This window comes from Chenopodium album, chromosome 11 (genome assembly GCF_948465745.1).
Source record: "Chenopodium album chromosome 11, dcCheAlbu1.1, whole genome shotgun sequence".
Taxonomy (NCBI): domain Eukaryota; kingdom Viridiplantae; phylum Streptophyta; class Magnoliopsida; order Caryophyllales; family Amaranthaceae; genus Chenopodium; species Chenopodium album.
This window is the reverse complement of record NC_137844.1, coordinates 46,847,763-46,859,895: the sequence shown is the minus strand read 5'-3', so window position 1 is coordinate 46,859,895 and position 12,133 is coordinate 46,847,763. Positions and strand designations below refer to the sequence as shown.

The following is a 12,133-nucleotide window of genomic DNA, read 5'->3' as shown; positions in this document are numbered from 1 at the left end:
TTAAGATATCATAAGTATTATTTAAGATAAAAAATTTGATGTTTGACTTTATAAAGATATATCTTATATGCATAAATAAAAGTTTGGTTTGAAAAAATCCTACCTACTGTAATATCTGATGTTCTCCTTGATTAAGATTTGAGTAACTAATAGAAAAAAACCCTTTTCGTGTAAAGAAAAAATTAAAAAAAAATAATTTGATGGTATACATATTTATTAGGATTTTATTAGAAAAAAGTTCTCTTCAATGATTTTTTAACCATAACCTAGGTTCGGAATTTCCGAACCTACATGGACACTAAATTGAGAAATATTTTTAGGTGAACACTATTCTAGTAATTTCTTTATTTTTCAACACCACATTGGCAAATCGTTCTCAAGTCATTATACCATGTTCGTCTAAAATTAAAATAAAAAAAATATATAGATAAATAATTGATTAAATAAATTATACTGTAACTCTTGGCCTTCATCAAAATTACAATCTTTCATTTAATTAATTCAATTGATTAAGTATTTGTTAAATTCAATCTTTTATAGATATCATATGAAATTTTAAAAAAAAAAATAAATTAGTATATATATACTGTATGTCTGTATATAATATTTTAACATTAATAAAAATAAAATTTCTTTGCCTTTGATATTCAATATTCAATTTTTTTTCCTAGTTAAAGCTTCATTTTTATTAATATTTGGGTTTGTGTATTTCTCGTGTTGTTGACATCAAAGAAGTTTTCTACTGATAAACATCATTGTATGTTGTTACACCGTGTTTGATTATTACTCCATGTTTTTTTTTTTTTCTTTTTTTAAGGTTGAGAATATTAGGTTATTTTGTGATTTAATTCAAATGTGTTGTATCTGACCGTGCAGGGGTGTTGTTCAGGAACTGTAGAAAGATTGCTCAGATTGCCTCTCATGCCATTTCCTTCTCTCCCTCCTCCAGATGTGGCCTTTCATTTAATGTGGCGCTACCAGCTCGAATAATTTCCAGAAATGGTAAGATTTATGATATCCATAACATCCTTTTTAAGTAATAATGGGTAGCATTAACCAAAACTTCAAACTTTCTTGAATTACAGCAAATCAAGGACTCGTAGATAGCCCCAAAATTGCAGGCCTCCTCATCCACTACGAACACAGCTGCCACTACAGCCTGCTCAGAGCACCATGTGTATCATCCAAAGCCACCATCACTAGTATCGAAAATCAAAGAATTGGCCCTGACCACTGCTTCTACTGCAGCCTTTCTACTCTACATGCACTACCCTTGGTCACATGCTACCTCCAAGAACTTGTCAATTACTTCGTATATAGATAGAAGAAAAGTTTAAAGGGAAGTAAAACCTGTGCAAGATTTATAAATTTATAGCCAAATTCAATTCACCAAACAGAAGTAAGATTTTTCTTGAAAGAAAATGTTTAAACTTCCAAGTTTTCATGTAAGATTTCCCTTAAAGAAAAAGATGTACAAAATGAGAGTGAGAAATCCGTGACTAGCCCATATATGCAACAAAATCACACTTCATGTGTGCAGCTATTTTCAATTCACTTAAGTCTGAAAGCGTATTACTTTGAATAACTAACTAATTTACACAACAAAACCAAAATTAATGTACCAAAACTGCATTATCTATGAGTCTGCATCTACTTTAGTTGGTCCTTGTACAAGGCGGCCGTTTTGAAGTAGGGTGGCAGGGAAGGGAGCTTGACAATTGCTTATGTGTGATTTTAGACGAGGTATATTAGGGTGAGCGCTCTTACAGCGATGGCACCGCAGCTCTTTTGATAGAAGACCCTCATCTTGTATTGAGGGTTTCCCAAATTTCTCAACGTCCTCAATCACATCAACTACATCTCGGAAGAATTCAGTGTTAAAAGAGTTCCAATGCTTCTTGTTCTTCAAATGCTGCGAGTTGAAGTCCTGACTGATGACATGAAGATGCAATTGCCTCATTGATGGAACCTGGTGTGCACAACAGAATGATAGAACTTATCAGGATCTTCTTTTTACCAATGTGATGTCTCTTTTTCTCATGAGAGTACCTGTAGAACAGTATGTAAAGCAACTACTCCAAAACAAGAATTGCAAAAAAATGTTCCCCCCCCCCCCCCCCCCCTCTCTTTTCGGAAAGCAATAATGCTTGTATTAACATGATAGCTATTAGCTAGGCACAATTGGATCTTGGGATAGGGTAGTAACCATTGAAATAAAATGTACCCCACCTTTTACAACACAAAAAATTAAACAATAAAGCAAGAATGACCTTTGTGACAGGTTTGACCAAGAGGCCCATTTTCTCCGCTGCTTAGTAATATAGGGCTAGATTTAGTTCTTAATTACTTTCACACTTCAATTAGCTCATTAGAGGCAAATTTTCATATAGATAGGTACAGGATACCACATCATGAATAATTTCAAGGACAACTCTAAGTATAGCAGCACTTTGTTTTCATTATCACAAACATCATGGAACAGGAATATAGAACATTAATGAGCAGAGGAGGCAACATACTGAGTGAAATCCAAGGCGGAAAACTAGCGATTCATCCTCCTGTAAGAACCTCTCAGTCCATTTCATGCCCATTTGCTGCATTGTTCTCAATAACTGAAGGTGTTCTTGGCACACATCTCCAAGGCCATCCAGACCATCCAAACGAGCAAGCACAAGAATGTGTCTTTTTGCCTGTTAATAATTTGATGTCCATTAACAAATTGAAGACGATGTGTACGAAAAACAGGGGCCAAGAAGAAATTATGAAGAGAGATTCTTACCTTTGGGTAAGCATCATTTAGTACAACAACATCAGTTGTTGTATCTATAACAGTGCTCTTATGCTTCTCAGGATTCATTGCTACATTGTACAATGCTTGAGCCCAAGATGACCAAGCTTTAGATGCACTCTTTGACTTGTTCTGTTTCTCCTTCTCCTTCCCCAAAACATTGATACCAGATCCAACTTCATGCTCCAGTCCCTTGTTTTTCTTGCTTCTTTCTTCATAGTGTACAATCTCTCTCTTCATCTTTTGCTCAGAAGAATTCTCATTTCTCTGACCTCTGTGGTCCTGCAGTTCAGATCTCTTAAGAATGGATGCAAAACCTTCAAAGAGTGATGAGTAAGCCTCACGAAGGATTTTACAGCCCTCATCATAGTCATTTTTCAGACAATTTGGTCTATGGGGATTCATATTTGGTCCAACAACATGAATGACATGTGTCACTCCTTCCCTAATAAACAAAGGTGAATCAGCAGGAACAGGAATGACTACAGCCTTTCCTGGAGCAAGAGAATTGGCTCTTTTTTTGGTTGCAACCTCTAGACTTGGGCCTGCAGCACTAAATATGGCAGCGTTCACACCCCCACCTCCGGGCTTGAGTCGCCTGTAACATAAATGTTCAGTGATTATGTAGTCAGTGACATTTGCAATGTAAACGAATGACAAGTAACTTGTTTAGAAAGGGCATGGAATTGGCTTAGACCCTGGATGAAGAGGACTAGAGAAGAGATGGACAACTAACAAAACTTATAAGATGGTTACTCTCACAGTCACTCTTCTTCTCTGATGTGAGATAACTCACATGAAAGTTTAACATAAATAGGGTATGAGCTCAACAATACGATAACTGATTAAGAATGTCAATATATCTATAATAATAATAATAATAATAATAAAGAGAAAAAAAAAAAAAAAAAAAAAAAAAAAAAAAAAAAAAAAAAAAAAAAACATGCAAGGAAATGATAAGAAAATACAAAGTGACCAAATTCACCAATGTATACTCATTTAATAATTACTATCACAGCATCTAGCCAAGAAAATCAATTTAAAAACAGTACGGAACTCTTCCCTTGAATATGAATAACACATATAGATACCAAGTGAACAACTAGATAAGTCCGAATCAACCCATTTGTGGGTGATGCACAGCAAGTCACCCTCTGACTATATAAAAAGGCGCCTTTGCACAATAAAGAAAGTAGCTCTTACATATTATAAAGTTATCCCTCAATGAGTCACTTCTCAATAACATAGAAAGTCACCCCTCAAACAACATAACAAGTCAGACTGGTCTCATATATGTTACTGTACTACATAGGTACTCCATCTCACATGATGGCATGAGCATTAAAAACCAAAACATAACCTCAGTCATCTTCAGAAGCAAGTCTAAGATAGCAATATGAATGTCAACCAAAATAGTCAAGCCATCAATTATTTTCCAAATTAATATTAATCACCTTTGTGTCTATCATGAACATCACATCCATGGATTTCAAAAATATAAGAACAAGTAATCAGACAAGCAATTGGGTACAGATTATTGAGTAGAGAGTCTTTTCAGCCATAGCAACAACAGATATCCACGTAGGAAAGCTGTAATTGCATCAAGCTAGCTACAAACTACCTTGGAAAATCCTATTCTAGGAAAATGAATAGGGGACAAAGAGAGAATGTTTTCAGACCACAAAGGATGGGATATCTTACAAAAATGCTGTAGTCACATGGAGCAAGACTCAAAATATCTAGAAAAAATCATGTTGAAATAAAAGATCAATCTTTAAAATCCAAATAAATGGAACTTCATTCCTTATTGGACAGCCAGCATACAAGGTTCCAGGCAACCCAGGTCAACATGAGGGCATCATATGTATCCAGCTTGACTCCAACCTTTGTACAGAGTGAATTCCCACGACTTGAACTCCTAACCTCCAAAAGATTATCATAAGTCATAACCTAAAAGCTGTCGAAATTGTCATCCTAAGTAACCAATACATTGACAAGCTACAAAATTTCAAGCCTAAGATGCTGAATTATGCTAGTATGCTACAAATAGAATTAAGAAAAAAGTTAAGCCAAAACTTAAAACCTAGTAAAGGATGGTCATGACACAGGGGCGGGGGAGGCTAGATGTAATGATGTAAATAACACGCTAGTAAAGATAATAGTGCTTTACCTACATCTATGGCTTTCAACTCTTTGTACTTTATCAATCTTTCTCCATATAGCTAGAAATTGAGGGTCATAGGTTCATACACTAATACTTACTAATACAAGCAAGTCTGGGAAATGCTGCTAGATTGAGAGAAGTATGCCTATCCTAATATCATTGATAATATTATGCTAGAGAAGCAACGCTTGACTATATGTAGCAGCAGCAAGATGCAAGCATACACAAAGACAAAGCTTGCTCAAGCTTTACATTTTAGAGATACAAATCCAAAGTAAGCAGTATTGTACAGGTATAAATAGGAGCACCATATATTTCACTACACACATAGCATAATTCAAACAGCCTTTAGATTCCATACCCTTGAACCCTCCAGATTGCAGAGCACTTGCATGAAAATAGTGTGCTTGATCATTATTACCCCAAATCCAGAACTTATTCTTAGAACTTATCAGGAATTATGTTTCCAGAGATGGCATCTTCAACAATATTGACAGTTTAGTCAACATAAAGCTCACAAATGGTGAACAACTAAGATAAAGATGCTTACCAATTAGCAGCATTGGCAATGACATTGCAGCGTAAGCCTCCTTTAGAATACAGACAAGTAATATCTCCCACAAATGTGGAGAAATTTTCAGGATTGATGTTTCTTTGTACAGCTTTAGACTTGACCAAAGACAAAATCTTTGATTTTTGAGTCAAATCCACCAAAACAAGTCTAGCATTCTTCAACTTACTCATATATTCCTCTACTTTATCAAGAATAATATCGGATGCCTTATCGTGGTCAAACTGAAAGTCCGCGGTTGAAATTGAAGGGAAAGCCAGGGTGGCAGATATGTCCAAGGAAAAAGAATCCTCCTTGGCATTCGTCAAAGCCGCAGCATCAGAAACAGACTCCAGTGCCAAATGATGTTTGTGCTCCTCATTACTGGCCCTTTCAAAGGCATCAGGTTTGGACCCTTCACTACAGATTTGTGATTCTTTCACTGATTTACTAGAGAAAGAGCTCTGGGTCATACTTGAACCAGAACCCAAACTAGGAGGGTCAGCTTTTTTCAAAAACTTCATTATACCAACCTGGACCTTAGCATCTGGGCTCTTCTGACCAAAGCAGCCTGAGGGAAGAGTATCCTGTGCACTAAGTCTGCTATAGGTTGTAATAGCATCATCTACATCACTCTCACTGTGGCAGATGGTGATCCGAGAAAATCCTTCACTCAGCTGTGGCAATTCCTTCTTCTGAAGCATTCTATTCACAACTGCAGCAGCTCTTCCACCCTGCAAATTCCCTTCATGCCCTGAGCGTTTGACAGACCGTGAGATACAGAGCTTAGCAGGCAAATCAAGCACCACAGCATGCACATCTACTTCAGGACTGCCAAGCTTCACAAATTCAGCACGCTGTTCTTTATCCAGGTTGCATCTGTCAATGAATACACTTTTTTTGTCTTTCAGAGCAACAGCTGCAGTGCTTATACACTGAGCTTTGGTTCCAGCTTTACCCTTATTAATATTGTCCTGCAAATGAGATCAACCAAACACAAGAACTTCTTATTCAGAAGTCAGTCACAGCCAAAGCAATGTTCTTCCAACCTAAAAAAAAATGTATGACAACTTCTTGGCAAGTTACGTTCTGATGGGCTACTAAGTTCACATAAATTCTGATACAAGCTAGTAAGTTCAATCCAAACCTTAGATAGTTCAAATAAGTTTCAAATTAGGTCTGATAGGTTCGTGGTTTTAAAGGGGAAAGAGCATATCCTAAGATAGTTATCAGAGATTTTAGTCAAATTACAGGATATACATCAGTGAAGGTCATTGCGAGTTGGTATAAACTACGAAGTATCAACTATCAACTCATTCAAAATTTTAATTCAATAATAAAAAGTCAGTATGAATACATGATATATTTACTATGTTGAATTACTGATGCTCTTGGAACATAAGGTGCCAGTATCCATCATTACAACCTACACTTTAAATATATGGACGAAACTCAGCAGCAAACACACGGGTAGAAGGTTGTTAAGCAAACTCATAGCAGATTAGTAGCATACTACTTAGTAGCATATTGTCATGCAATTGTGCGGGAAGGCTCAAAACTCCACCACAAATCACTAATTGATCCATATTGTAGAACTAACAAATCATGCTATCAAACACAAGGCAATAACTAACATTTCAATATCATCGACGATAATAGTTTCACGTCTGTCAATACACATCTTAAAACATCAAGCTGTCACAGGCGTATGTGCCCATAATGTAAAATTTCAAACGTTGCGATTAAAAATATATCTAAATCACCAAAAACCCTTCCTCTAAAAAACATTGAACCAACATAACATAAGAATAAGCAAAGAATTCATGCAATTTCTAGTTTCAATTAGAGAAAAAATAAACCTGGCAGATTCGAGCCCAGCAACGAGAGGAGGCGCCCATGACAAGGTCACAGAAGGTGGACTTGCCGCTGCCTGGTGCACCCACCATTATTACTACCAAAATCTTTCCATTTTCAGCTTCATTTGCTGACCCATTAAAACCCCATTTCAGTTTCATCCACAAAATTGAAGAATTGAATGTCAGTGCAAAAATCAACAAAATTATTCATTGGTAGGGTAATTGTATGAGCTAATTATATAAACAAATTCTCGTCAAAATAATTAGAACAAAGGAAGACAAAAATTGGGGATTACCTTTACTCGAACTCGGCTCAGGGTTGAAATCATCAACTTCCATTTCTTTCTCCATTGTTGTAAGTTGTAACTTAGAACAACTTTAACTTAATTAATAGAGACATCGATAAAGGTTCTTCAGTTTTCTTTGGCAATTTAATTTTTTTTTTTGGCTATTTCACTAAATATAACTGAGTACTTAAAAAGTTCACCAAATGCTATCAAGATTTTCAAAATTCACCAAATGTCATCGGGATTTTAAAAAATTCACCAAATATTATTAATGACTAACGGTCGTTAACTCCGTTAGTCACTAAGATTAAATCTTGACACGTGTCATATGATTGGTTTATTTTAATTAATAAAAATAAATTTTTTTTTCTTCGTTTTCGTGGCAAAAATTGCTCGGGTATAGTTTTAGGGGTCATTTTGATCCTTTATGGGTACAAATTAAGCTCGAAATTGAAAAAAAAAAAACATAAATGCTCCGTTTTGTGTGTTGAAAAATATTTCGATTAGCGTGTCGTTATTTTTTAACCATCAAAATTGATCGGGTAAAGTTTTGGGGGTCATTTTGACCCTTTATGGATACAAATCAAGCTTAAAATTGACAAAAAATAACGTAAATGCTCCATTTTGTGTGTTGAAAAATATTTCGATTAGCGTGTCGTTATTTTTTAACCATCAAAAATGACCGGGTAAGATTTTAGGGGTCATTTAATTCTTTATGGAAACAAATTAAGCTCGGAATTGACTAAAAAATAACATATATGCTCCGTTTTGTATGTCGATATCGTAATTTTTTTTTTTGGAAAAAAATGCAAAACAGGGTATTTACGTTTTTTTTTTTTTTGCCAATTTCGAGTTTAATTTGTATCCATAAAGGGTCAATATGACCCCCAAAACCTTACTCGAATAATATTCGTCATGAAAATCGAAAAAAAGTATTATTTTTATTCATTAAAATAAATAATTATTGTGTATTAATTTTAAAAAGTAATGGCATTTGGTGAAATAATTTTCCAAAGTAATGGCATTTGGTGAAATAAGAATTGCATTAACGGAAAACTAACGTCCATATGCTATTAGTGGCACGAGGTTTCATTGTATTGTTTGTCAGTGGCATTTGGTGAATTTTGAAAACTTTGATGGCATTTGGTGAATTTTGTAAGTACTCAATGGCATTTGGTGAAATAGCCGTTTTTTTTTCTCTATTGAAAATTGTTCCTGTATCTTGTAGTTTATGAAAACTTTCAAATGCATCGTATATTCGTGCACTAAAGGTTGATTAAAAAAAATGCGATAAAAACCATAATATGACAAATGCACATCTAGGGATGGCAATGGGTCAGGTTAAATGGGAGACCCGCCCCATCCCCGTCATTTGGCGCAGGGATGAAGGGAGGTTTGGCGGGTGATGGGGCGGGGATGGGTATAAATTGTGTACCCACCATGGGTGATGGGGCGGGGATGGATTTAAGAGTAAACCCGCCCCATATCCGTCCCACCCCGTATCTGCCTTATACCCACACCATATTTTCTTTAGAGAAGGTTAGAATTTATGAAACTTGATATCCTAAAGGCCAAATAAGCTTGAATAGTAAAAGTTCCAATTTTTTAACCTAATTTAATATAATTGTCATTAATGTGGTACAATATAATATAGCATCATGACAATGGGTTTGGGACAGTTTTGGGGCGGGTATGAGATGAGTATGGATATCCAAGTGGGTGATGGGGCGGGGATGAATCTTATCTTGTACCCGGTGGGGCGGGTATGGATGTGGATATTGTACCTGCCACGGGGAATACCTGCCACGGGTGTAATTACCCCGTATTTTTATACGTATTTTTAATTTAAATAGTATTTTTTAAAGTATTTAAATAAGTTGAAATCAATTATTTATGAGGTTTTATTAATTTAAATAGTCTTATTAAAGGTCCAATTTATTTATTTAATAATTTTGGAAATACTTTATAATATAATTTAAAAATATTAGGGCATATGATTTTATAAAAGGTAATTTTTAAAGTAGATGACATTTAAAGGAAAGTCAAAATAATAGTTGGAATAGGAAAGGGATCATTAGGGTAGGAAAGGAATTTCAAGTAGGAGGGTTGTTAAGAAAGGGTATAAATACCCATCATATGAGTAAAATCAAACTTTGTCCAAGGTGGAGAATACTCAAAGGTAACTCTCTTTCTCTCCTCTTATTTTCTCTTTCTCTCTCTTATTTCTCCCCTTCCCCTTCATTTTTATTTTTTATTTTATTTCACCACCACACACACCATCACCGCCGCCCACCACCACAGCAGCCCACCGGCCGACGGCCACCACCACGAAGGCACGCCGGCAGCAGCAGCCACCAGGCGGCGCGACAGTAGCCAGCCATGGTGGTTAGTGCGCTAGTGGTGTTCATTCGAAAAAAAAATTATTCTTTTTGTTTTAATCCTTAATCTAATTATTAATTTTGGGTTTTGTGATGATTTTATGATGTTTGATTATAAGTATGATGTATCTAAATTTTCAGATTCGGTTTTGAATTAAAAAGCCCCAAATTGAAAACCCTAAGTTTCTTTTTTATTGTATATTGATGGAAATTGATTATGGGTGGTTTAAATTATTGAAATAGATGTTTTAGAACACATTTATAGCAAGTTTTGATGATTTAATAAAGCTGGAATATAATTTTTGTATATAAGCCATAATTGAGTTTCTTGAAAGGATTTTTGACTACCCATTAATTGGGGATTTAAGTACGGGATTTAAGTAAGGGTATTAAATTAAAATTCAGCTTGTTTTAAAGGATTTATGAGTCATTTAAAGAGTGTATATATTGCTGGAAATTTGTATGGAATAGGTATTAATGTCTCTTTGTAATTTTGGATTGTAGGAGATTTCCAAGTGAGTGAGTTCTTGAAGTCGTGGCGATTTTGAGATCGTATTCAAGGTACGTTCGCGTACTTGGTATTTATTTGATGATGTGGGAATATGCTAGACTTTGAATAATTAATTCCAAGTAAAATCATAATAGGTATTGATTGTAATTTGTTATTTGGTTGATGTTGTTATGTAATTGATTTATGAAGCATGGATTATTTGTGATGGATTGGTGATTGGAAATAATTATATTGGCATGCTGAATATGAACCACACTTTTATTATTGGCATGATTGGAAGCATGTTTAATCAAACATTCTTATTGGCATGATTGGAAGCATGTTTAATTAAACTAAATGTTTAATTTGGTTTGGAATATTGGAAGGAAATTTTTATTATGGTTCATATAATTTTTATTGATGCTTTAAGCATGGGAATTGAGCTTTTAAGTGTCTTAGTACACAGGAATGAATTATATTGTGCTGCCTATGTGCACGTACTTAAGGTGTTTCTAACACTGAGGGATAGGATTGCGATGCATTATGCATTTACGATGTCTTTGACACCGAGGTAGATTAAAAAGGATTCAACATTAAAAGTTATGTGGCTACTAATTATTCAAGTTGATTAATATGTTAAACAACGTAAAGAGAAAGAGATTACGCACCAAAACTCTTGGAATGTATATACCTCGAGTATGAACATATGGGTGGAGTTATGGGGTTTTATATTTAACCATAACTTCTACTGGGAGTATAGGACGCTGTATTTTCCTTTTAATATTATTACGCGTAGGATGTTCGTTACTTCATTTGATATTTGCCTACTCGGTTAGCTCCCGATGTAGTTTACCTCAATTTATTTGAGGCAGGGATTTGGTTAATTGAAAACCCGTTCGATGCGTAATCTAATTAAATGGACACTAGTATTTGTCTAGTTAAATGTTGAATGTGTGTTGAATGGTTGTTTACAGGTGCAACAAGATAAGTTGTGTAATTGATAGGATGAAAGCATGTTAGTGTGTTTTATTACGCTTATGTACTCTGCTTTGTTGATTGTGTGTTTGTATGTTTGTTTGGCCTTGTTTTTACCTTGGCCCTATGACGACCCATTTCTAATGGCGAGTAGTGGGGACAAGTAGAGAGAAGTTTTTAAGATGATGGAGCATTTTCATGTTGGACATGAGTGAAGAGCGAATCATGCTTAGTTCTCATAGGAATATGATGTGTTTAACACTTTATTATTAATTATTTATTATGCTTGCAGACTAACGCTCGGTTTTGAATAAGGACCTTCAATGGTTCCAGATTGTAGGTTGACTTTGTTTGACTTTAATTTCGTTGGGTTTTGACTTTTAAGTTGACTTGTTTTGAATGATTTTAAAAATAGTCTTCCGCTGTATGTCTTTGATAATTGCCTTAGTCATTTTCACGGTGGTGGTAATATCTTGGATTTTCCTATTTCTTAATTTAAAATGGGCAAAATAGGTATTTTAAAGGAAAGAAATTTCTAGAGTGTTACAACGGGTGGTGGGGCGGGGATGGGTATAAGAATTTTAGGCTGGTATGGGTATGGAGGTACCATCATCCGCATCCGACCCGCCCCATTGCCATCCCTAT

General features: G+C 35.2%; 1 protein-coding gene across 2 annotated transcripts; it reads right to left on the bottom strand.

The window, feature by feature from the left end:
* Positions 1–1,357: 1,357 nt before the first annotated feature.
* LOC145568981 (transcription factor bHLH140-like) lies at positions 1,358–7,781 on the bottom strand. Of its 2 annotated transcripts, none has more exons than XM_081628357.1 (6): positions 7,655–7,781; positions 7,362–7,486; positions 5,503–6,476; positions 2,780–3,386; positions 2,520–2,690; positions 1,358–1,969 (listed from the first exon to the last, which is right to left on the bottom strand). In XM_081628357.1, exons 1-6 carry the CDS (start codon positions 7,707–7,709, stop codon positions 1,637–1,639), a joined length of 2,265 nt encoding a protein of 754 aa, XP_081484483.1. In that variant the 5' UTR covers positions 7,710–7,781; the 3' UTR covers positions 1,358–1,636. The 2 variants fall into 2 exon arrangements, with proteins under 2 accessions (XP_081484483.1, XP_081484484.1); XM_081628358.1 differs by having other exon boundaries at positions 1,930–2,049.
* Positions 7,782–12,133: the final 4,352 nt, after the last annotated feature.